This window comes from Alosa sapidissima, chromosome 12, assembly GCF_018492685.1.
Source record: "Alosa sapidissima isolate fAloSap1 chromosome 12, fAloSap1.pri, whole genome shotgun sequence".
Lineage (NCBI taxonomy): Eukaryota > Metazoa > Chordata > Actinopteri > Clupeiformes > Clupeidae > Alosa > Alosa sapidissima.
The window spans coordinates 16,593,290-16,618,878 of NC_055968.1; the positions used below are offsets into that span (position 1 = coordinate 16,593,290).

General features: G+C 43.8%; 1 protein-coding gene across 5 annotated transcripts in view; it reads left to right on the forward strand.

The window, feature by feature from the left end:
* slc44a5b (solute carrier family 44 member 5b) overlaps nucleotides 1–25,269 on the forward strand; it is a 43,934-nt gene extending 18,665 nt beyond the window's left edge. The window contains exons 3-23 of one of the 5 annotated variants that reach the window (XM_042056823.1): nucleotides 4,028–4,101; nucleotides 8,555–8,639; nucleotides 10,659–10,743; nucleotides 12,287–12,415; nucleotides 13,416–13,476; nucleotides 13,791–13,914; nucleotides 15,358–15,390; nucleotides 16,504–16,587; nucleotides 16,954–17,066; nucleotides 17,536–17,667; nucleotides 18,103–18,202; nucleotides 18,589–18,681; nucleotides 18,807–18,894; nucleotides 19,247–19,509; nucleotides 20,154–20,248; nucleotides 20,374–20,477; nucleotides 20,699–20,772; nucleotides 20,908–20,978; nucleotides 21,172–21,260; nucleotides 21,368–21,452; nucleotides 21,887–22,905. In XM_042056823.1, coding sequence (XP_041912757.1) covers nucleotides 4,028–4,101; nucleotides 8,555–8,639; nucleotides 10,659–10,743; nucleotides 12,287–12,415; nucleotides 13,416–13,476; nucleotides 13,791–13,914; nucleotides 15,358–15,390; nucleotides 16,504–16,587; nucleotides 16,954–17,066; nucleotides 17,536–17,667; nucleotides 18,103–18,202; nucleotides 18,589–18,681; nucleotides 18,807–18,894; nucleotides 19,247–19,509; nucleotides 20,154–20,248; nucleotides 20,374–20,477; nucleotides 20,699–20,772; nucleotides 20,908–20,978; nucleotides 21,172–21,260; nucleotides 21,368–21,452; nucleotides 21,887–22,002 — 2,098 coding nt within the window. In that variant the 3' untranslated portion in view covers nucleotides 22,003–22,905. Of the gene's footprint in view, nucleotides 1–4,027; nucleotides 4,102–8,554; nucleotides 8,640–10,658; nucleotides 10,744–12,286; nucleotides 12,416–13,415; nucleotides 13,477–13,790; nucleotides 13,915–14,853; nucleotides 14,878–15,357; nucleotides 15,391–16,503; nucleotides 16,588–16,953; nucleotides 17,067–17,535; nucleotides 17,668–18,102; nucleotides 18,203–18,588; nucleotides 18,682–18,806; nucleotides 18,895–19,246; nucleotides 19,510–20,153; nucleotides 20,249–20,373; nucleotides 20,478–20,698; nucleotides 20,773–20,907; nucleotides 20,979–21,171; nucleotides 21,261–21,367; nucleotides 21,453–21,886; nucleotides 22,906–23,735 lie in introns of those variants that run through there. The other 4 variants (XM_042056824.1, XM_042056822.1, XM_042056826.1 and 1 more) reach the window with 4 other exon arrangements.
* Nucleotides 25,270–25,589: the final 320 nt, after the last annotated feature.

The following is a 25,589-nucleotide window of genomic DNA, read 5'->3' on the forward strand; positions in this document are numbered from 1 at the left end:
GTGACGGTGTCACAGATTAACACACCACCTCCCCCCCACCCCACCACTTCCAGAACCCTCCACCTCTCCCCCACCCACCACCCACCACCGTGTCAGTGGCATCACAGTTACTGGGTCTGTGTCACAGTGTAACAGATGACTCCACCACCAGGAACTGTTCCTGCTCCGAGTCCCATGAATCCCCAGTCACCCCAGAGTGAACTGCCCGCACCAGACACCTCCATCCCCACACTCTCTCTCTCTCTCTCTCACACACACACACACACACACTCTCTGCACTTCTGACCACCCCAGCACACGTCTGGAGTTCAGCCCCAGCATGCGTCTGCGTTTGTGGGAGTGTGACTTGCCGACATACACGCGCGTGCAGCGCCTCCATGGCGGCTCCACATGTTGACCCAGTCGTCCGGTGGGAGAGTGCCATTGTGAGAGCATCCGTGAGTCTTTTAGGAGAGCAGAGCGGGATCACAGCACAGTTGCTCTGATGAATAGTTTAGCACTGTGCCCGGGATGAAAACAGGGCTGTGTACAGTATTTATGGACTTTGATGAAGAATAACCTCCTTTGTGGAGGCTGATTTTCTACTACTCATTTTGACTCTTTCTCTCTCTCTTTTTCTGTCTCTCATCCTTTTGTCTCATCTTCTCTTGCCTTCTATCTTTCGCTCTCGCCCTCCCTCCCTCTCTTCCCTTACCCTCACCCTACCTCCTGTCTTTCTCTATTCATTTTACCCCCCCCCCCCCTCTCTTGCTGGAGTCAAACACAGCATTAACTAAAAGGCAATGGGCTTATACTTGCTCCAAAGCAATTATCCTCAATTTAAAAACACTCTCACCTTCCTCTTTTCCCCCTATACTGACCTATAATATTGTGTGTGTGTGTGTGTGTATGTTGGGGGGTGGGTGGAGGGGTGTGATTGGCTCTTTGACGGAAGGCCCCTCACTTGAACAGATGGTGTAACATACAATGATCCTGACCTCAATGAGCTGGAAGAGGATAACGTGGTTAATGCAATCAAAGGGGACGTCTGATAGTGGCGCCCTGAATGAAATTATTATTCGCCCAGCCTTGGGGGCTACATGGAGGAAGTAAGACAGCTACGGGAAAGTTTGTCTGCCGCAAGGGCGTGTACGAGTCATTAGCTGCACACATTTCTCTCTTCTCTGGAAGTTGCAGATTAGCCTGGAGCCTTTCTCTCACTCTCTCTCTCTCTGTCTGTCTCGGTTTCTCTCTCTATCTTTCTCTCTCTCTGTCTGTCTCTGTTTCTCTCTCTCTTTCTCTGATACACGATGGAAGCAGACATATTGTTGAAATATTTACAGTTAAAATAAAAGTGCAGCTGCTGCTACTTGCAGTATTTATACAGGCACATAAACCTGCCGCCTAATGGCAGATGTGCTCCCAAGCATTTTATAATGTGTCACACATATCTGCCATCATAGTCCTATATCCTCCTGCTTGTGCAGGAAATACAGTAATCTGTGTGTGTGTGTGTGCATGTGTGTGTGTGTGTGTGTGTGGATGTGTGTGTGTGTGTGTTTGTGTGTGTGTGTGGATGTGTAAGTGTTTGCACATGTCTGTCTCTTTTGAGTCTCCCAAATGTGTGTGTGTGTGTGTATGACCCTGTGTGTGTGTGTGTGTGTGTGTGTGTGTGTGTGTGTGTGTGTAGGTGTGTGTAGGTGTGAAGTGTTTAGGCATATGTATGTGTTGGTATGTATGCATGTATGTATGTATGTATGTATGTATGTATGTATGTATAAGAATAAGAAATACTTTATTCATCCCGAAGGAAATTTGACTCTCACAACAGCACTGTCCTGTTCATGAAACAAACACAAACATAAAAGTAAAATAAGTTGAAGAGAAAATAAAATAATATTAATAATAAAGTCACATCACATCAGTCATCAGTCACATTACTGTGGCAAAGAGGTATGTATGTATGTATGTATGTATGTATGTATGTATGTATGTATGCATACAGTACATGCACACATGTTGCCATCAATCTCAAGGCACAAAGTCTGTGTCTGAGGCACCTACCTCTTAAAACATCCATTGTGCTGAAATTAATATTCAGCGAGCGCATCGTTGGCACAGGCCCCAGGGGACCATCTGATATTTAATTATGAAATGGCCATCAGGAACCCCCATAAGCAGCCTATTGCCAGCGTAACTGCCAACCAGAGAGCCATCTCAGCAAAGACAGTTAAAGGTGAGGTCTTCTATCCTGGCACAGTATTGGGCCGCCCTTTTGTTTTTGCATTTGCAGAGTTTTATCTGGGCACGTGCACAAACACACACACACAAACACACACAGTTATGCATGCACACACACACACACACACACACACACACACACACACACTCACACACACTCACACACACACTCACATACACAGCTAGATAACTAGAAGACCATGAGGAGAAATAAGCTGAACTTGACAATAGCTGAACTTGACAAAAACAAGCGCATTGGATTTTAATGAATGACTCATCTTTAAGAGACCAGCAAAGCAGAGTGCCCCACTGCACCCTCCAGCAGCAGCAGCAGCACTACTCCAGCCTCTGAGATCATCACAGTGCCCTCTCTCTGTGTGGGGCTCACGTTTAATGTATGAGGATGAAGGGGGGGGGGGTGATGTCATGCCTGACAGAAACAGAGGTCTTGCAGTACACAGTGTGAGCGCACTCCAAAGACAAGGACAGAGAGGAATGCTAGGGGGGGGTTGTTAGTGGGGTGGTGGTGGGTGTGGGGAAGCTGCAGAGAGATTTGAGTGACAGTTCCCAAGGGCTTTTCTCCTCTGTGACACTGCCAAACTCATATGTATTATATGCAAGATGGAGAGGAGGGGAGAGACAGAGGGAGAGAGAGAGAGAGAGGCAGAGGAGGGGAGGATGAAAGTGAAAGAGAGAGGGAGAGGATAGAGAGAGTGTGGGAGTGCGAGCGAGAGGGATAGAGAGAGAGAGAGAGAGAGAGAAAGATGCACAGCATGCCAAAGGGAGTGAGAGAGAAGGGAGGGATAGGCATGGATTTCTATGCCAAAAGGAGGAACAAGAGGAGGGGGAGAGGAAGTTTGGAAGAAAGAAAGAAAGGGCGAGAGAGAGAGAGAGGCAGAAGGAGCGGAAGACGCAGGCTGGCATTCTCCCTTTGAAGTGCGCTGCTTTGAGGAGTCCCGGCGGAGGGAGGCAGCGAGCGGCTCGGGGTGTAAGCGCGTCTCATTAGAGCTGCCGCACTGGCGCACTCTCACCGGGCCACGCTGGCTCCACACCGCGCAGGGAGCCTCCACTCGCTCACCCTCTCTCTCTCTCTCTCGCTCTCTCTTTTCCTCTCTCACTCCCTCTCTCTCTCTCTCTGTATCTCTCTCCCACCTTTATTTCTCACCTGACAGAACACACCGCACAGGGAGCCTCCACTCTCTCTTTCTCTCTCTCCCTCTTCCCCACCTCTCTTTCTCACCTGACAGAAAACGCTGTGCAGAGAGCCTCCTCTCTCTCTATCTTTATCTGTTTTCTATCTCTCTATCTGCACCCCCCCCCCCCCCCCCCCCACACACACACACACACACACACACACACACACACCTGACAGAGAGCATTGTGGGGGAGACCGACATTTCAAAAGCCAAAAACCCTGAGTAGAGAGGAAGGATGTGCAACACAGAAGCTGTGTTTGCCACTCCAACACCCCCCCCCCCCTCCATTTCTTCTCGTCCATTACCACCCACTTTACAGAGACACGTTTGAAACGGTCTTAGAACGCAGAGCGGCTCTGTGTTTCCAAACTATTTTCAGATATGATAATCACAGAAACCCAAAGGAGAGAAGCAAGAAATCCGAAGCCACCAAACCAGATTCACACAGTTTTTGGTTTGTTTTGATGGAGCGTAGAGACTCCAGAGACTCTAATAGATGTGAGACTTCAGACCTCCTTTTTCACATTATCTCTCTCTCTCTCACCCCTCCTTCCCTCTCTCTTTCTCCCGTCCCTCCCTCTCTCTCTCTCTCCTCTGCTGTCTTTCTCCAGGAGCTGCACAGACGTCCTGTGTTGTGTGATCTTCATCATCGTTATCCTCGGCTACATCGCGCTGGGAACTGTGGGTAAGTGCTGCTCGAGTGGCTCCCTGCTTGTGACATCATCAAAGCCACTTGCATAACAACTTCAGATTGAAACCAATTTACCGAACCAACCAGAAACTATTCAGAACCAGAATGGATAGCCAGATGCATTTTAGAGTCCCCTGGCAAACACTTCAGAGTATGCCACTTTCTAAGGCCTGTTTTACATGGCATAGCTTGCATTATGTGAATGTGAAGGCTGTGAAGGGTCTTGATTTTCATTTATTTTCAGGATCAGCTAAAGCCGCACCTGGGACATACTTATTATGTAGTCAGTGTGAATGCTCTAAATTGTCAACTTTGGAGAAAAATAGTTTCACAGCCATCGTGCACATGCAATGTATCCAGGAAAAAATAGGCCTCACAATCTCTTATCAACCATAACTGACAGGCCAAGCCACCACTGGCTATAATAATTGTGAATTATACAGAACAGCAGTATTAATAGTACATTTCCTATTCAAAGACATGTGCTTACCATAAATAAAAGCAAAAGGAGCATCCAAAAAAAATTAAAAGATGAAAATAGTAATTAAATACTCTCACACTATCTCCCCATGAAGGTTGCAGTGCAGGCTGCAGTGCAGTGTGTGCCCTGTGTTTGCACTGAGTGAGAAATATGACGGCGTGTGACACATACAGTCAGCCCAAAACACCAGTCGGAGAAGCAATTACCTCTAATCCTTTCCTTTATCTTCCCAGTGTTGAGCAATGGCCACCTATATTCAATCATAACTCAGTGTGTTTCCGAGCTCATTCCTGCCACACATTCGTCAGTTCTCTCCGAGCGTGTAATAAGGGGAATAATTCTTTTTTAGGGTCTGGGGGGGTGGGGTGGAATTGTTATTGGTAATAAGCAGGTCTAGGGGGAGGGTTTTGCACACAAAGAAAATCCAAATAGCAGCCAGGACTGCACCAGAGCTGAGCCAGAGTAGAGTCATATCTGGACGTGCTCCATGGTCGACTGTTATTAGGGGAAGTGTTGGGTGTGTGGGTAAATGTGTGGGTAAGCAAAGAGGAAAATGGTGGGCAGACAAAAGATTGAAAGGCACATAATGGACCAACAGAAGGTGCTGATGGAAAAAAAATGGTTTGAATAATGGTGTCTTCTTTGGAATGCACTGCAGCTTCTACATCTGCAGCTTCTCTTTTAGTCACACTTCACTTGGTAAGTCCGCCCACAGACAGATGCTCAGATTATCAACAAATATATGTTCACTCTCTGTTCACTAAAATGTACAGTATGGTTAAGGTTGGGAGTTTGATTTGTTAAAGGTGATGTTCAGTAATTGTTCAACAACAATTTTACACACTGAAATTGAATCTTAACAGATGATGTGCTCATCTACACTATCCAAGTGAAGTCTTGTGGAGGTGGTATGCTCCTCTGTGCACATTTGCGCGCATGCCGCTTTGATGACGCAATTCTCATCACGCGCCGTGTGCGGGACACAGACCCAGGACTATACCAGGCCTATTACTTTTCTCTCTCCTAAATAAATGACTAGATGCACTTTTCTTTTCATAGCCTAATGATCATGATATACAAGGTTATATATAGAAAAGAGAGGAGCAGGGTTTGCTTTGACAGCGGCTGCATTGTGACTTCCCTTTTCGGCGTGACTGAATAAGCTGATGTGCAGGTGTTGTGTGGAACACCCTTATTCACAGTAGCCTGCCTATGCAGAGCTGCAATCTTTCTCTCAGCTCACCTCTGAGAAACATTACAGAGAAAGCCCCCCCCCACGCTTGAAGCATCTCCAATCCGTGCTCCGTGACCACGCCTGTGATTGCATGAGGCAGACTGTGGGAGTGGAAGAAACAGGCTCCTTCTTCTGCCAGCCAGACGCCCAGGCAGGTTTTACGGAGAGGGGTCACGTCCACACAGATGAGTGGGTGTCAGGAATGCTCATATTCCGAGACTTTGGCTCATGCTTTGTGCCGAGATTTGTCTGTGCTTTTTTTTTTCTCCTTTTCTCACTTTCATCTCGGGGTTAATCTGTGTACCCCACGGACCGGAGTGGCCTGCAGTGACCAGCTCTCTCTCGCCCTCTCTCTCTCTCTCTCTGTCTGAGGCACTCGAGGCAGCCAGCGGCCACTGAGACAATACCACAATACCAGTCACATGACTCACTTAGCTCAGCTCTGTGGTGTTCGTTTGGGCACACACACACACATAGACACACACATTTGTTGATCTTTTTCTCTCACCATAAACAAAGTGTCTCTCATACACACACACACATTTGTTGCTCTTTTTCTTTCTCATACGCAGAGTGTCTTCTCATACACACACACACACACAAACTTCTCTCTCACTTTCTCTCTTTTCTTCTAGGAGTAAAACAGAATGAGATCATCGGCGAGATCATCTCACTGTGTACTCTGTCTGGAAGGCATCCCTTGGCAGTAGTCTCACGTCCCATGCCAAGGGTGGACTTTGTTGTCCAATTACTTTAAGAGAGAGGGAGAGAGAGAGAGAGAGAGAGAGAGAGAAGGAGGGCTGTTTTGGGTAGTAGAGAATGGAGATGATTTTAAACGATTGTGGGCCTGGCTTTGATTAAGTGAAGATGGATTTTCTTTGTCCAAACCTCATTTTTTAAATTGTTTTTCCACCCTACCAAGGCAAAGGGTGAGCCGATCATGACCCATTCGCTCAGTCAGCGGGAGAGAGGTTAAGTGCGTAAGAGGTTTTGATGACAAATCTTATTAAGGTGACTGCACTGAGAGCACAGCCTTACGAGAGGTTGATGCATCTCCTCTTCAGTTCGATGATTTAGTTCAGATTTGTTTTTGCTCAGCCTTCTATGGAAATCAACACAGTCCAACCTCATTGGCATTGTTGAGTCAGTTGAAGCTTGGTTTGTGTTCATCATTGTCTGCCCATTTTGTTGAGCCATGTGTGGGCTGTATAAATATATATATAACTTTATTTACAGACTCAATGTCCAGATAAAAACCACATGCAACATAAAGGGTACATACAAACACATACACATAAATAGAGCGTGTCTTATTGCCCCTGTAATATAATTTACATATGTAAGTCGCTTTAGATAAAAGTTAAGTTAAATTAATAAATGTTAATGTAAATGTTTAAACATGTTGATATCAAAGATTTATTTATGTGTTAAGTGGTGATTCATATTGTTAAACTAGCATCTCAGCTTTTAGATCTAACTCGCATGAATCACATAGTTTACATGAAAGGTCAATATTGAGAGAAAAAGAGAAATCTTCAAAAGGGTCGACGATGAGTGAATCTTATCGGGAATGTGCACATGGAAATGATAAGCAGCAGAATAAGAACACCTGCACGACACCACTACTTTTGAACATTTATTCATATTGCAAAGAGCAAAAAGAGACTCTGTCACTTAAGGGTGTGTGTGTGTGTGTGTGTGTGTGTGTGTGTGTGTGTGTGTGTGTGTGTGTGTGTGTGTGTGTGTGTGTGTGTGTGTGTGTGTGTGTGTGTGTGTTGGGGTGGGGGGCACAAAGGAAGACTGAGATAAGGACATTTCGATGTTGCAAGTTGGGAAGTGAATAGAGATAAGAACTCCAGACTCACTGAAGAACTTGACCACAGAGGGTGTGTGGAACTGCATTAGTCTGGGTCAAACAGAGGACAAAGACCCAGACAGAATCACAGGATTCAAAGAAGCTCCAAAAATCAGTTTTAATTACAGAAAAAAACATAAAGGTTCTACTAAGATGAAAGCCAAGGACCAGAAAAGTTAACATTTTTAGGGAACGGACAGAGTGATACATGTTGATATGTTTAGACCTGAAGCGACGATCACAGTGGCAGAAGGTTCTCGGCACCTAATTCTTATTAAGGCTATGACTCAACCCATACCCTTGCTAGACTTGGCTAACCTTCACTCTCTAGAGGACTAAACATAGCAAAGTCTTTAGAGTCAAATCAAGACAATGACTACAATAAAGCCCTGTTGTTGTGACCCAGCCCCAGCAGGAGACAGACAGCAATGAGTAATCGCCCCATTAAAGGAATTTTGTTTTTCCTGCACCTCTGCACTGCAGGAAGAAAAACATGAAAAACTGCACAAAAAAAACTGCATAACACTGACATTCATTAAGATAAGTAGATATCAGCCAACTTAGTAGAAACCAGTGACTGACTGTCTATTGACATATCCGGTGCCTATACTCTAGCAGCACATAGCCAATCATGCCAGGCATCAAGGTACAATGAAAGGAAGTTAGCCACGGAATGCTCTGCTCTATTCGCAAACTACAGTAGAGAGCCCTGGTTCCTCATTTCCTTACCAGGCTGCAAATAAGCTATCGTTATCAAAAATTTAATACCGGTATATTATGAAATAATCTTTGCCTAGGCAATCTAAAAGTAATGTAATTCAGAGGCTTTGCATCGTGTGATGAAAAATGTAAATAACCCGTTCCCCTCTCCTTCCAGCCTGGATTCACGGTGACCCCAGGAAGGTGGTGTATCCCACAGACAGCCACGGACAGTTCTGTGGCCAACAGGGCACTCCCAATGCGTAAGTACCACCACCAGGCTGTACTGGGATCAGTACTCCCCTGTAAAGAAACTATCCTCTCAAAGAAACCTGTGTCACTTACAGTGACCATCAGTTGCTAAAATAGAATTCTGAAACTGGTATAGCTGGATGGCAACAGTAATATTTCTACACCAGAAAAGATAGATAGATAGATAGATAGATAGATAGATAGATAGATAGATAGATAGATAGATAGATAGATAGATACTTCATTGATCCCCAAGGGGAAATTCAAGGCTTAAAAGCTGCTTATCTAACCAAATGTTAAGATCACAAAACCTAGTTGGTAATGTTTTTAGTATAAAGAGACTTACTTAGGGCTTTCTTGTAAAATCATTTGACTAAATTTAATAAGAGTTTGACTTATTTTAAGACGTCTCATCACGAAAACCAGCAAATTTGTCTTAAAAACAAGCAAATTTGGCTGCCAGTGCCTTAAAGGATCAGTATGTAGGAAATAATGGAAAATAAATTGTAACCATTCCAAAAATGATCACCATATGTTGTCAGAGAGTAAGGAAACACGATGAATTGAAGTAATGGCTTATTTGACAACATAATCCGTATAACCCCGTAAAACCTGTCTTGATAAGACACTTTAAAATAAGTAAATTTTTTATTAAATTAAGTCAAAATGATCTTATGAGAGAGAGCTAGGTAAGTCTCTTCATGCTAAAATCAATACCAACTAGATGTTTTTATCATAATATAAAATGAATCGACTGGAGCACTGGGTCGGTTTTCCAGGTGCTGTCATAAAATGGCTAAAACCTTACTTACAAGGCAGGGGCTACTTTGTAGCCATAGAAAATTTCACCTCAAAACCAGCAATCCTAAATTGTGGTGTTCCTCAGGGATCGATCCTAGGCCCCTTATTGTTTAATCTTTACATGCTTCCATATGGAAGCATATGTGTAGCTTAATTCAAATGAGAATGCTACACAATCTCCAATATGCAATTCAAAAAGACATTACATTATGCAATTGCCAATTCATTATGTAATTTAATATTGCAAATTGCAATAATTTCCAACAAATTGTATTTTAATTTGCAAAGTGACAATGCAATCCTAAAATCAATTTGAATAATATTGGTTAAAAAATAGAATAAACATGGATTGAATTGCATTCCATTTTGCCATGGTACATCAGCAGGATAGACTACGGAAATGCCCTTTTAACTGGGATTTCCAAAAAAAACTATAAAGCAATTACAAACTATACAAAATGCAGCTGCTAGAGTGCCTTCTAGGACTAAAAGAAATTAGCACATCACCCCTATCCTGAGGTCATTACACTGGCTTCCTGTCATCTATATAATTGATTTTTAAGTTTTACTTCTTGTTTTTAAAAGCACTAAATGGCATTGGACCAAAATATATACATGACATGTTCATCCAGATCACTGAGGTCTCAAAACAAAAATCTTTTGGTTCAAAGAACTGCCAAAACAAAACGTGGTGAGTCAGCCTTTAGTGTTTATGCAGCTAAACTATGGAACAAACTACCAGAAGAGATTAAAAATGCTCCCACAGTTTCTATTTTTAAATCAAAACTAAAGACCACACTCTTCAGTGATGCATATCATTAACATTGCTAATGTTTTCCTTTTAGTATTTAATGTATTTTTTATCTTCTTATCTTTTTATATTTTTTATTTTTTATCTTTTTATCTATTTCTCTCTCCTTGTTCTTTTTTAATACATATGTGGTTTTATGGAATGTCTTTTATTGCTGTCATGTACTTTTTTACTATAAACTACACTGTTGTCTCTTCTCTGTAAAGCACATTGAACTGCTTGATGTATGAAATGCACTATACAAATAAAATTGCCTTGCCTTGCCTAATATATTATAATATTTTTTTGCTGTTTATCAGTCAGAACTACCTAATGAAATGTTATTGGCTTGTAATCCCATACAGACATGTCAGGAACAACTCAAATGGAAAATGATGTCAGTGTTTTTATGGTCCTTTGTTCTTCTCTTTGTCCACAGAAACAAAGCCATATTATTTTACTTCAACATTTTACATTGTGCCAATCCAGCAGTTTTGATAAACCTGCAATGTCCAACAACTCAGGTGAGTGAGGCGCTTGCAGTTTGGTTTCCAGTCACGATTTCACATTTTCTGAAAAGACACCATTTCCTCAAAACCATCGAAAGTCTCACAGAAATCAATCCCCCCTCCCCATTTGTAGTCCGTACAAACCTCTGACTTCAACAAAATCACGCACTCCATTCATTCAAAGAGAGGTTCTCTCTCCATCTGAATTCAACCATTGCTCTGAGAAAAGCTATCCGACTCAGAGACTACACTCACTACCTCATTACACAGTGAATGGGCACAGGAGCCTGTTGGTGCTTTCTAAACAGATTTGGTGTGCTGGCCTTTATAGTTTTGGGAAATGAACCTTGCTTTCCGTCGGTAATGCACTGCTCTGTAAGCATCAGAGAAAACGCATTACAGTAACACTACAAAGGCACAACTATAAAACTGGCCACTGCACAGAATCTGAACTGATATGCCCTGTCAGAGCAGTCTATACACTGTTATGCAAGTATGCAGGTGAAAAGCCAAATCAATACAATGCTGTTTTATAGCAAATTATACATGCGGTTCTGTGATCATGAAGTTCTGAATCATCTGTTGCATTTCTTCTTAATATATCTGAGGTTAATCTAAGATATGATGGCTTAGGGACCAGGGATATAGTCTGTTGACGTTTACATGAAAGCTTAATCATTTTTGCCTTTTCTGTGCTGAATGGTGAGCAGTGTTTGTAGCGCTGAAGAGTAAATTGTTCTATTGAAAGCCTAAGTGTAACAGTATTGATGGGAGTTTGGACCCAAATGCAGGACAAGACAAGGCAAACTTGGAAACAGAGGAATCTTTACTTACAAAGAACCACACACACAAACCGTACTGCGTGTAACACACGATAAAGACTGAGGAAAGGCAGAGGGTTTAAATACACAGGGGCCAACAGGGTAACAAGAGACAGGTAAACTTAACGAGTGATTAACAGGACTAATGATCAGGGACAGGTGAGGGTTGGAGACGCAGGTATGGGGAACACAAGGCACATGACTAGGATAAAGAAAGGAGCATAGATATTAGAAAGCTAAATACCGCATTGGGCTCCAGAACGTACATAAATAGCGACGCCATCTTGGTGGGGGCAACAATCACTGGAGTCCAATGGAGGAGCATGTGACTCTGGAGGACAGGAGGACAGGTGTCTCTGATTGCAAGTGTTGCCCATAGACAGTAACGGTGTTGCCCCCAGCAATATGGCAGCCGCGTTTACGATGCCACCTAATAGAACTTGACGGACAATGCGGTATCTAGCTTTCTAATCTCATCTATGATATTAGCACATGGCACAAGACACAGGAGGTAAACAAATGTGACAGGAAGTGACATGAGCATACTACAAACAGGAAAACAGAACTAAGGCAAGACCCTTACACTAAGTAATGATTTGTTTTTGTTTTGCTCATCAAATCTGTGTACTGTTTAAGTGGCTGTGCTAAAACTGTGTATATTATATGAAATTGAATATGCATGCATGAAAGTATTTCAGTGTTTACAAATTCTTTCTTCTCTCTATCTGTCTCACCAGCTGTGCGTGTCCAAGTGCCCAGACAGATTTGCCACCTACCTAGACATGCAGTACAACTACAGATACAACAAGAGCTACTGGGAATACTATCGACAGTTCTGCAAGCCAGGCTTTGACAATCCGTGGAAGGTACTTTCTTTTCATCTTCAACATCATCAAACACAGTTCACACCTGTGAATGTATAATCAACTGAGAATTGACAAGGTCTATCTGACTAAATAACACACTTTACACACTGATTTACAAATGCAAACAACAGCAACATTCAGCTGTGATATTGCCAAGTTTTAGCAAGTTCCATGATCGCTTTTGAGAAAACGTCCTTGACCACAAATAACCATCGTACTATGCAAATTATTTTCACATTATTTTATTTGAATATATAATTAGAGTATTATTACAATAACGCAGAAGTGGCGATGATGCACAAGGACAGACCAAGTAGGGAGTGTAGGGAAGCATACGTGACATCAGCCAGTGTGGCAGAGCTGGCACACAGCGGCAAGAGACACCAACGCCATCCTGTCGTTAGCGCCCGGGCGACGAGTGCTGCGCTGGCCGGTCGCACACCAACGCAAACGCTGACGGACTGCTTCTGCTGAGTCACCACACCTCGCCACTCTTCCCACATGCCAATGCAAGGCCACATTTAGAACAGCACGCAAGAGCTTTCACACACACACACATCCATACACACTCACACACACAAACATACATATAAATATACACACTTACAAACACACACACACACTCACACATACGCAGGCACACACACACACACACACACACACACACACACACACACACACACACACACACACACACACACACTCACACACATACATGAATATACACACTTACACACACACTCTCTCTCACGCATACAGACACGCACACACAAACACACACACATTAGAATATACACACTTTCACACACACACACACACTCTCATGCGTACACACGTACATGTGTGCACTGTGACAGAATCCCTTACCACTTTAAAAACCATCAGTCATCTTCCTCATGTCTGGCTGTTGAGTGCAGAGCTCAGATGGGCCCTGTCATTCTGCTACACTGTGTCTACATGACGTCTCATTTTGTTTCGTTGTCTGTCTCCCCTCCTGCAGTCTGTTGCGCAGGTCTTACGAGACGAGGACTGCCCGTCCATGATTGTGCCCAGCAGACCTTGTAAGTGTGTCCACAGGTGACGCTTTTCCGCATAGTACACAGTGCACTTTATTTTACCATTTCAAATACAGCGTGAAATGAACTCACAAAGAGTTTGATGAAATGCTGTTAAGATTGGATTTGATCCCACTTCAGTGTTAAGGTTGCTCTACAAACTGAGGCCTGAACACTTCAAAGTAAAGATTTATGACTTTGGCTTGATGATGCTCTTAAATATTTTTGTGTAATGAAGTATGTTCACTCTATGGAATAGACCTATGCAGAGTGAGATTACAGCCTGATGACTAACTGACTTCCTCCATCTTGTATTTCAGTCCTGCAGAGGTGCTTCCCTGACTTCATCACCAGAAATGGCACCTTAACTGTCGCCAACAAAACTGACTTCAAAGATGGCTTAGGTAAAACCAGGAGCGTGACTGATCTTAGAGACGCTGCAAAGTAAGTCCCGATCCACTCAGTGCTTCGAAGTGACTGTTAAACGCTGTTTACAAATCCAGTTTATGTCTTTTTATTCTCAGGGCTCCTGAGCTTGGGAATATGGGGACAGTTTGAAATAATCACAAAAGCTTTCATGAACTTCCTTCTGTAAGACAATCTATTTGAGCTACACCTCAGCTGATTGTCCTTGGCTCTTTGTAGAGTTTAACACAGCAAATTGTGATGGTCATTCATTTCACCAAGAACCATTTTTATGAAAGGTTTCTCTAACTCTCTGTGTGAGTGCCCACCCAGGGGATAGTAGAGGAGAGGAGAGAAATGGAGATGAGAGGACATGAAAGGAAAGAGAAGAGAAAATGAGAGGAGAGGACAGGAGAGTGGAGGAGAGGACAGGAGAGGAGAGTGGAGGTGAGGATAGTGGGGGAGAGAAGAGTAGAGAGGAGGAGAGTGGGGGAGAGGAGAGGAGAAGAAAGGAAAGTAGAAGAGAGGAGGCAAGAGAAGATGAAAGAAGAGGGGAGGAGAGTGGAAGAGAGGAGAGGAGAGGAGAAGGAAGTGAGTGATGGGGCAGATATAAGAGTGGCCATTAGAGGGAAAGGGCCCCAGGGGAATGCCAAACACCTCCTCATTCCCAGGAGGCCGTGCAGCTTGCCCACACAATTAGGCAGTGCTTTTGTTGACATTTCAAACTTGTCCTGAAAGCCCCTCTCAATTTGTCATGGCATTAGACCGAACTAAATTGTAAATTGTGCATGTATACTGTGTGTGTGTGTGTGTGTGTGTTTGTGTGTTTGTTTGTTTGTGTTTGTGTGTGTATTTGAGAGAGTGTGTGTCCTAAAGCAGTAGTGCTGTACTTTAAGGAAAATCAATCGGAAGATGAATGTTAATTCATGTTGTGGTTTTCTGAAGCCACCATCTTAAGTTGATTATTTCTCCATTCAGGGAAGACTGGACAGCTCTTGCAGGGTAGGATATTGTGGTTTGTGGTTTAAACCAACAAGACTTTGGCATTGTCAGACTTTAACATTTCTTAATGGAATAATGCATGATTGCATGCATGTGCAACTGGCACTGAAGTCTCAGTCCTTAATGCTTCATTTGTGCAAAGGACTCACAATGACTTTGGGTATGCAAATCACAGTCAGTAATTACAGGCTACAATTTCATAACCAATGTCTCAATATGTTCTCTCAGTATGAAACCAAGGACAGACACAGTGCCACGAGATTACAAACAAGGACACACTAGAATGGCAAAGTTCCCTCCGCTGCAGATGTGATTAAACTATTCTGAACAACATGATGTGCTACCCAATGATTCAGTGAGATACAAGCACAGCATTTTCAGAATGAGCAGGGAGGGCAGCTATGTTCTGAGGAATTTCTTTCATTTTTTTTCTTTATTTCTTTCTGTACGGAGTAACATTCACAATGTCTTCTTTTGTAGCCGAGTAACAGCCATTCAGCAAGGATCGGAAAGGTCTCTCATCATTTTTCTGGCCCCCACTCATGACCTTGTCCCAAGCCTCCTGCAGACTAACCTCCCCGCCCCCGTATAATCGACCATCTGCACCTGAGCACCTAGAAATCCTGCTACAACACACACACACACACACACACACACACACACACACACACACACAATTGTCCTTGAATTTGAGCTTAGAAATCCACGCTGACAAAAGATTCCGTCTTCATTTACACTGAAGCTCAGGTAGTGCTGTGAAGTTTTAACTCTTTCCAGACACACTCAAAGAAAACAGTTCACATAATATCCAATAAAATCCTCAAGTAATTGCACAGGCAATGTCATTTATAGTGAAGAATCTTGCAGCAGGAGCACAGGCAGCTATTCAGTCATGTCCGTAGTAGAAGTGGACTTCAGAGCGTTATTCCCACAGGATAAAGCGACTGACCGACCGACCGACCCACACACTCGCAGCTGTGCTTTAGAAACCATGTAGAGGCCATCCATCTAGTGAACCTGAGAGACACATTTCACCAATACTCCGGTTCTGATATCTATTACAGCTCTTTGTGACTAACAGAGCAGTGAGAGATATGTGATGCTCCCTCTTAATCCGCTGCCTGGGGCCTGGAGGACTCGGAACAAATGTTGTGGTTTGTCCGAGTGATAGCCATCAGAACCGAGTATCCAAGCTCATTCTTCTAGCCTTGGCTTTTTTCGCCCTTGTACACGTACATGCAACAACTCCACCGTAGTGATTGTGTTCATGTGCCCGGGCTACCCAGTAGAAAAGCCGAAGGGATCTAGATGGCTAATCTCCGAACTCTCCGCTCTGTGTCCCTCTGTATAACACCTCTATGTTGACCGGACATACTGTAGTCTCCGTAGACCAGTAGTAACAGGCATCAGCTTTCCCTGATCACTGTGGTAGTAGCATTAACACTCACCCGTGTTGGTTTGATGACGGAGGCCCTGACTACTGAACGCCTGCTGGGCAGCCGGTAACGAGCCTCCTCATAACCTTCAGGGACTAACCCTGCGTGTGGCTTTGAGACAGAGAGAGAGTACCGTTATGAAACGCTTGATGCCATTGGCTGGTTCTGAATGATCCACACTGTGTTTCAGTGGCATCACCGCCCTGTTGGATGCCAAGGAGGTGGGCATCAAGATCTTCGAGGACTACGCAAGCTCCTGGTACTGGATTCTCATGTATGTACAGGTTTACTGTTCAGTGTTCACATATTGTTGATTACCTGGATAAAATGTTGATTTCTAGAAATTATTTAGTACAAAAGACTTGAGTTCAATTCTATTTCCAGAGGGACTTCTCTTTTAGATCAATAATAAACAGTTTGAAGTCTGTGTGTGCATGTCTGTGTTGTTGTGTGTATTTTTGTGTATTTGCCTGAATGAGTGTTTATCGTGTGTGTGTGTCTGTGTGTGTGTCTGCTTTGTGTCTGTTTGTGTCTTTGTGTTGCGTTTTTTTTAGTGAGTGTTTATGTAGGTGTTTAAATGCTATTGAGCTCTACCCTGTAACTAAGCCCATAACACCGTATGTGTCCCTGTGGTCTGCAGTGGTCTAGTCATAACCATGGTGGTCAGCCTGCTGTTTATCCTGTTGCTGCGGTTTACGGCCGGAGTGCTGCTGTGGCTCGTCATCTTCGGGGTCATTACGGCTGTGGGTTACGGTGGGTACATGCCACATTGTGCCATGTGATGCCATGTGTTTGAGCTCAGTGGGCCTAAACGCCCTCACACTGCCGCAGGAAACTGCTGCACTGAGCAGAAACTCACCGTCAGATAAAATCCTGAGGCTGCCTACACTCATTCATCGCATAGCAGAGAAACCACAGTGTCTCTCTCTCACTCTCTTATCTCTCATCTCTCACTCTCTCATCCCTTTCTCTCTTCCTCCACCCTGTCTTTCCTGTCTCTCATGTATTTCGTCTCTATTGCTATTTCTATCTCTCTCTATGTCTTTCCCTCCTCACTTTGTCTCTCTTTCTCTCTCCATCTCTTGCCCTTCATCTTTCTTCATCCATCTCTCCACCCTCTCTCCCTTTCAATCTCTCTGACACTCTCTCTCTCTTTCTCTCTCTCTCTCTCTCTCTCTCTCTCTCTCTCTCTCTCTCTCTCTCTCTCTCTTCTCTCCCTCAGGAATCTGGCACTGTTACTGGGAGTACAGCGTGCTCCAGGGGAAGCCTGATGCTGATGTCACCATCTCAGACATTGGCTTCCAGACGGACTTCAGAGTCTACCTGCAGCTGAGCCAGACCTGGCTAATCTTCAGTAAGCAGAGCCGACCCTCAACCAACTGCGCACACACACACACACGCACACACACACACACACACACACACAGCCTATTGGCCACTGTGCAGAAGTTTACAGTGTTGATGATAATAGACCTCATTAAGTTTCTTCCCTTATGACCCTGAAATGGGACAGTAATCATTGCAAATCAATGTAGCTAAGCTCAGGAATCTAGTGAGGTCACTCTGTAATTGTTTATTGTGATTTAGTGATTCTTAAATTCTTACAGTCATGGCCTCTCCATTTTCCTTAGGATTAGGCTGATTAGTGGCAGATTAGTTGACCATAGTTTCAGGAGTCAAGTTGAGGCAATGTTCTATTAGTAATATAAAAGAAAGCATATTTGTGTGAGCTATGTCAATGCCCTGTAAAGTTGATCAGGTTTTGTGACAGTTTGTAATTGTGTTGCAGTGATCTCCTTGGCTGTGATCGAGGCAATCGTCATCTTAATGTTAATCTTCTTGCGGAGCAGAGTGCGTATTGCAATCGCCCTTCTGAAAGAGGGGAGCAAGTGAGTAAACCCAGACAGCACAACTCAGAGCACAGTGTCCAGTCTCAAAGGCTGATTGTCTCATGAAATTCCATTGAGCTGGACAGTTACTGCTGTACAGTGACTCTCTCTTTCTCTCTCTGTCTCTCTGTTTCTCACACTTTCTTTTTTTCTCTCCCTCTCTTTTTCTAACTTTCCCCCTTCATCTCTTTCTGTCTCTTGCACTCATCACTCTCTTTTTATCACCCTCTTTTTCTCACTCTCTCTATATGTCTCTATCGCCTCCCTCTCATCACCACTGTTTTTCTCCTTCTTCCTCTCCCTCTCTCTCCCGCTCTCTCTCTCTCCCTCTCTCTTCCTCTTTCTCCATCCCTCTCCCTCCCTCTCTCTCACGCTCTTGTTCTCAGGGCCATTGGATACATCATGTCGACTCTGTTCTACCCCATCATCACCTTCTTCCTCCTGGCGGTCTGTATCGCCTACTGGGCTGTGACGGCTGTGTATCCTTTCTCCACAGTAAGGCCATTTGTGCCCCTGTTCTGAGATCTGCTCTGCTAATACTGTAAAATGGCTCTCAGTGTCACAGTCTAAGCGAGCTGCTGTCCTTAACTGGAGCTATAATCAGCTTCTTGGCATCGTCTGGTGATGCTGTGTATAAAGTCATGTCCACACAGCCCAAGTGCCAGTATGCCAATCTCACTTGTAACCCTGAGGTAAGCCATTGTGGATGTCTCATCTGCTTTATCACTTTGCTTATTTATTTTATCACCACAGTAGGAAATATAGTGTATAATATTTAGTGTCAGTGTAGTGCAAAGAAAGCTAACACTTACTCTTGACAGTTTATTAAGGTGTTATCATAGATCTCCTTTTTTGTGACATACTGTATGTAATTAATTAGAAGGGATTCTCCCCTAAATGTTATGGTGAGCATTAATACAACCCTTGCATATATAATTGCCAAAACTAAAGTGCCTATAAGAATGTGAATGTAACCTATGTTTGCTCATATGCATTTCTGGCATATATATTAGATATATCATTTGTATTTTATTTTCGTCTCAGACCTTCAACAAGACGAACGTGACTAAGCTGTGCCCGGGAGCCCAGTGTACGTTTGCATTCTATGGCGGCGAGAGTGTGTACCACCGCTACATCTTCATCCTGCAGCTGGGCAACCTGCTGGTCTTCCTGTGGCTGGTCAACTTCACCATCGCCCTGGGCCAGTGCACCCTGGCCGGGGCTTTCGCCTCCTACTACTGGGCCCTCAAGAAGCCTGCAGACATCCCAGCGTGCCCGCTCTTCGCCGCTTTTGGCAGGGCTATAAGGTAGTCATCTGATCCAGTGTGAGAACTAAGCATAACTGAGCTTGTCTGTGTGTGTGTGTGTGTGTGTGTGTGTGTGTGTGTGTGTGTGTGTGTGTGTCTGATCCAGTATGTTTTCTGGAGAGATTTGGGCTGATGTTTGTGTGTGTGTGTCGATTTGAACATAAGAACATTTTCATGTTAAACAGGGATTTTTATCCCTTAGACTTATCACAAGCCCCCCAAGTTTTTTTTTACTCTAAATGGCACTTCTGCCACTCTCTGAGCAGGTCTTATCGCATTCCCTCTACACTGTACCAGAGTTATGTTTATAATTTGTTGCAAAGACACACATTTAGTATTGCGCTTCTCAACTGTAGGGGGACCCCAAGAGCAAATCTTCTTAAGTGCTGCTTTAACATAAGGTTGTCAAAGACATTTCTGCTTTCATTGATTGCCATGTTCAGTAGGAATGTTTTTCACTTTTTATGCGGTACCTGTGTCTCCATGCCTCACTGACATGATGTAGTCAAGGTGTTATGAAGTGAAATGAGACACACTATCAGCTGTATGAGTTTCCTTAGTCCAGTCCTTCAATTGGATTGGAATACCATCAAAACATAAAAAAACACAAACAGTCTAATGTATGTGGGTGCTGTGCTCTGCAGGTATCACACGGGTTCCCTTGCATTCGGTGCACTCATCCTCTCCATCGTCCAGTTCTTCCGCATCATCCTGGAATACCTGGACCACAAACTCAAAGGTACAGGGCACATCCCAAGGTCAACACACCACTGACCCCCCCCCCCCCCCCTCACCACACTCATACTTATGTCTGTCTGATGTGAGACCATGCTCACACCACCCCCCCTGCCCCTCTCGTCCCAGGTGCTCAGAATGCCTTCGCTCGCTTCCTGCTTTGCTGCCTGAAGTGCTGTTTCTGGTGCCTAGAGCACTTCATTAAGTTCATGAACAGAAACGCCTACATCATGGTGAGTGGCAAATGGGGATCCTATAAACAATACACTCAATCACAACCTGTGCACTGTGCACACAACACTTTGTAATACTGTCATAAAAGAAAACAGTACAATTTGATTGGAAATCACTATTTGTACCATATTGTTTCAGGATTTATGTAATGAGAGCCATAGCATTTAATAGCACTGTAATAAATGTATGTATATTGAATTGACTTGATTTCTTTCTATAGATTGCAATATATGGGAAAAACTTCTGCACCTCTGCAAAGGACGCCTTCTTCCTCCTCATGAGAAATGTTGTTCGGTGAGATAAAGAAATTCTCACTCTCACACTGTGCTTGTGTGTGTATCGTTGTTCTTGTTTGTTTTGTGTGTTGTGTGTGTTTGCGAGACTGTGTTTTAAAGTCAGACCACTGGACCATGCCTCTCTGTTCCATAGGGTGGCGGTCCTGGATAAGGTGACAGACTTTCTACTGTTCCTTGGAAAATTACTCATTTCAGGAAGTGTGGGTGAGTTGCTTTTTTATTATGATACATTTTATGTATGGTTGTCTGTGGTCAGCTATTTTAAGGATGGACGTGGCCACAGAACATGAAGGAAAGGCCCTAACCTGTTAAAAAAAATAATTAAATGTGAATTGCGTCTTCCAGGACTTTGCTGCCAGGTCACTGGTTCTCACACATTTCCCATAATATGTTCCAGGTGTATTGGCATTCTTCTTCTTCACGCGCAAGATACCAGTCATCCAGGAGGAAGTGCCATCGTTGAATTATTATTGGGTACCTCTGCTGGTGAGTCAGGGAACTGCAGTGAGTTCAGTGGTAGCAGGGTAAGGTGATCCAGATGTGTTTTGGATTTGTTGTGACTGACATACTGTTTCCTCTTATGTTGTACACAGACTGTGATATTTGGATCCTACTTGGTGGCGCATGGCTTCTTTAATGTCTATGCCATGTGTGTGGATACACTGTTCCTCTGTTTCTGTGAGTATTTTACTGCAGTTTTATTGTTGTCTCTTTTTGTACTGAACACTGTAACATTTTGGAAACATTCCCTCTTTTTCTCTCTGATTTCTTTGGTTTGATTATCTGCTCTTTTAAGCTTCTTTGGGCATGATTTGACTAATGTAACATTTTTTAATTACTTAATGAAACTAAAATACTTTTTCCTTGCGTGACCCTCTTAAACTTGACGCTAACTGGTTTCTCACATTTCCCACTATCCCCTGTCCCTTTCTGTTTTGCCTTTTCTTTTCTTCTCTCTCCCTCTCTTCTATCCCTCCTGCTTTCTCTCTCTCTCTCTCTCTCTCTTTCTCTCTTCTATCTCTCTGCTTTCTGATGATGCTTCCCTGCCACCCGCCGTCTTCCACCTCCTCCTCTTCCTCCTCCTCCCGCTCTGCTGGCCGGCCGTCCACCAGGCGAAGACCTGGAGCGGAACGACGGCTCTCCCGGCAAGCCTTACTTCATGTCCCCCGGTTTGCACAAAATCCTGCGGAGGGCAGACCAGCCTGGCAAGCAGTATGCCGGGTCCTGAGGACCCTGGTGGAAAACAGACCAGGGGTGTGGGACCCAGCTACCCATTTGGCTGGACAGTAAAGCATGCTAGACTAGTGGCTTTATGTGACTCGTAGTCTGGGGGTGGTCGGCAGGGGTGTGGAGACAGCACCCCCACTCCCCCCCTCCTCCTCCGTGGCCCCTGTCAGTGGCTGTTGTCAACCAGGGCGGACTTTCAGTTCTCCTCCATGCCCCCTGTTGCCATGGCGCTGACCTCAGACCTCCTACCTTCTGTCACCTGCCGCTCCGCTTCTGTCTGCCGCCTCCTCATCGTCCTCATCGCTGCCTTACCCACCAAGCAACAGCGACGTCTCCCGATACGCGGCACAGTGTAGTCTACATCATTGTTACCCGATAGGTCGCCGGAGCGTAGGGAGGGTGAAGGTCTTTATTATCCGTTTGCATTGGAGAAGAAAGAGTCGACTTTTTGAGATTTGCTTGCACAACCATGCAGTCACGAATGATTTCCTTTCACTTTGGTTTGCGCCTGATACAACATTGCTTAGGTTTTTTTTTCCTTTGTTTTTTCTTCTGCAGTACACACTTTGTATAATTTTTTTCCTGACTTTGTAAATGACTCTCAAGTGTTGCTTATGGTCCAGAATGTTGTTGCTATTTCTCACTCACCCACAGACGTGAGGCTGGATTTACGTAACCAGCGCTCCACTCCACTCCACTCGGCTAGGCGGCAGCGCCCACGTGCATCTCCCTCTCACAAACACATGTGCTCTTTCGCAGACATCCTCACTGGTCCAAACTGTCCAAAATGCCTGGAGCTTCACACTAGCATACATACTCACACAAACACACACCGGGGTCTCACACACACACACACACACACACACACAAACACACATTGGGCTCACAAACACACACCCGGCTCACACTCAAACACACACATACACACACACACACACACACACACACATACACACTGGGCTCAAAAACACATACTCACACTCACACATGCGTGATCGCGGCACACAAACATGCACACACGCACACACTGGGTTCACACATGCTGAAGGCAAATGTCAGGGAGCCAATGGGATCTCATCCTGTCGTTCGATCTTGAGAAGGAGATTTTGAATCGAGCCTGTGGATTTTTCAGGAACTCTTGATTGCAGTCTCTGGTACATGTGCCTAGTTTAAACTGAGGAGTTACTGCTTTTGTTTTTCTCTTTTTGTTTTTAAAATCTAACTCTTTTTCAAATACAGTTTCTATAAGGATGTAAAAGCCATTTTTGGTAATTTTGTATTGCGTGGTACAGGGATAGTGCTGCCTTTTTAATACTAGGTGATACATCTGTTTCTGGGGAGGGGAGTGCGTAAATGTTTTCTATGAGAAACCTTTTACATAAAATCAATCTATCCGTGACAATGTGATTTTTCCCTCTAAATAAATTTGAATGTTTCAAACAAAAAGCTTTTTCTTTCCTGCTAACCTTTGCCTTCCACTTTCCTTTGCCATCCTTAAAATATACTGCATTTTCTGAATCATTGCATCCTTGGTACACAAACAATGTGACAAACAAGGAATTTATTTTTCACTCTCACAGACACAGGCTGTGTTGTTTTCTAAAATAGCAAGCCATCATGATGTCCAACAGAGGAACACAGTGTGGGTCATAGCTCATGATCGCACCCTTGTGGTGATTTTGCTCATTACAAGGGCCTCTGGCCGTTCTGACAAGCTCTCTTTCTTGTTCTCAGTGGTCGACCTGGAGAGGAACAACGGTTCCGCGGCTCGACCGTACTACATGAGCAGCGAGCTGCGCAACATCCTCAACAAGAAGAATGTCAAGAGGCGGCCGACTAAGAAGAAGTGATGCCGTCCATCACACGGAGAGAGAGAGACAGAGAGAGAGAGGGCTCTAAAACCTCGTCCACAGATCTGTGGCACTGGCCTGCAGTTGTCTCAGCCACACTGAGAAGTGTTTTTGCAAACATGTTAGACGTGTGCAATGAGGAAATGAAGGAAGAGGAAACCAGATAGGGAGGGGAAGAGTTTACAAATTGGTGTTATGCCAAAGCTCATTCCTCTACAAAACAAACCAGAGAAAAAAAGTTTAACTCTCTTTTAAAGGGAACACACTGAAAGGGAAATCTATTTAAAGTTAACCTGCCATGTCTGTTAAGCACTCGTTTTGTAAATACATGTGTGTTTTTTACAACATATCCGGGATGTACACATACACGCCACTATCTTTTTGGCGTAAAGTATCTTTAAACTGTAATGTTATAATGCAGTTAATTTTAATGTAACAGACTTGAGATTTTTTTACTTTCTGTTCTTCCAACAGTGATGTTGAAGAGAGCCATACTTTGTCCACTAGATGGAGTTGTAGCACAAGCATACACATTGTTGAATGCATGACTGACTGAAGGTGTGTGTGTGTGTGTGTACACATGTGCAAGGTGAGTGTGTATATGTGCGTGAGTGAGAGAGCTGATTGTGCATTTGTACCACGTTAATTAATCCTAGCACACAAGTGCACACATGTCTCCCATCCAGTTGATTTCACTTACAGTAGGTGGAGTGTTCCTATTCCTCTCATATTGAGATTAGTATTGATGACACAGTGGTCTTTCCTTTTCCACTTCTTCCTCCAAACCAAGACAATAATTGAAGCCCTGTGAAGTATGCTTTACTCTTAAGGGCTGTTACTTAAATTACTACATTGTATGAGTTTCTGCCATGCAGAGTTATAGGTTAGTTAAGCACTCTATTTTTCCTGTAAGTCCGTAAATCAGTGACTAACAGTAGATTGAACAAAATTGTAATTGAGCAGGCTTTGGACCATTTTAAAGTTGTTTTGCGCAGTTTCATGTAACATGATTACTAAACCCATGATTGCATACTTTAAGACACACTTCAGAGTGTTTATGATCATTTCAGTGTGTCAGTTTGCAGGTGATCAGCTTTGATGCTCATAATTAATAGTGCCATGGGGCGATGACCCATCAGTCCAGTGGGCTGCTGGTCCTATGCCCACCCCTGGATACGTCTCGCTCACTTGTGTAGGTACCCAAACATACTTCCCATCCAGTTAATGTGTGGTAAAAGGGTGGGGGGTCACTGAAATTATATGTGTGTCTCCTATACATGAGTACTTTGTGTTGTTCCCCTGTTTTGTCAAAACCAATATCAGTGCCAAAGTTGTGAGAATAGGGAGCTGACTTAATTTTTATATAAAATGTTAGTCAATTAATGTTTTGTTTTAAATAAACATTACATAATAACATGTATGATGTGTCCATTTTTTATTACCTCCATGCCGTTTGTAATCACTACTAGGCAGAGAGGTAAGATATTCAATAAACAATGATCAAATATCAAAAACAGCCTTCGTTTTCAGCATCAGTTTGTGAAAAGCTTATGTCAAGAAGATGGGGAAGATGTATATTTGTTATTCTTCATGTCGTGCCCTGCCTGCCTTTCAGTTGAATTCTTTCGCCTCACCAAAGACAGCAAGCAGACACAAGTCAGACATGTTTAAAGCCGCTGTGGTGAGCCAAGGCTGGTGCTTCTCCACCTCTAACACATTTACACTCAAGCTCAGATAG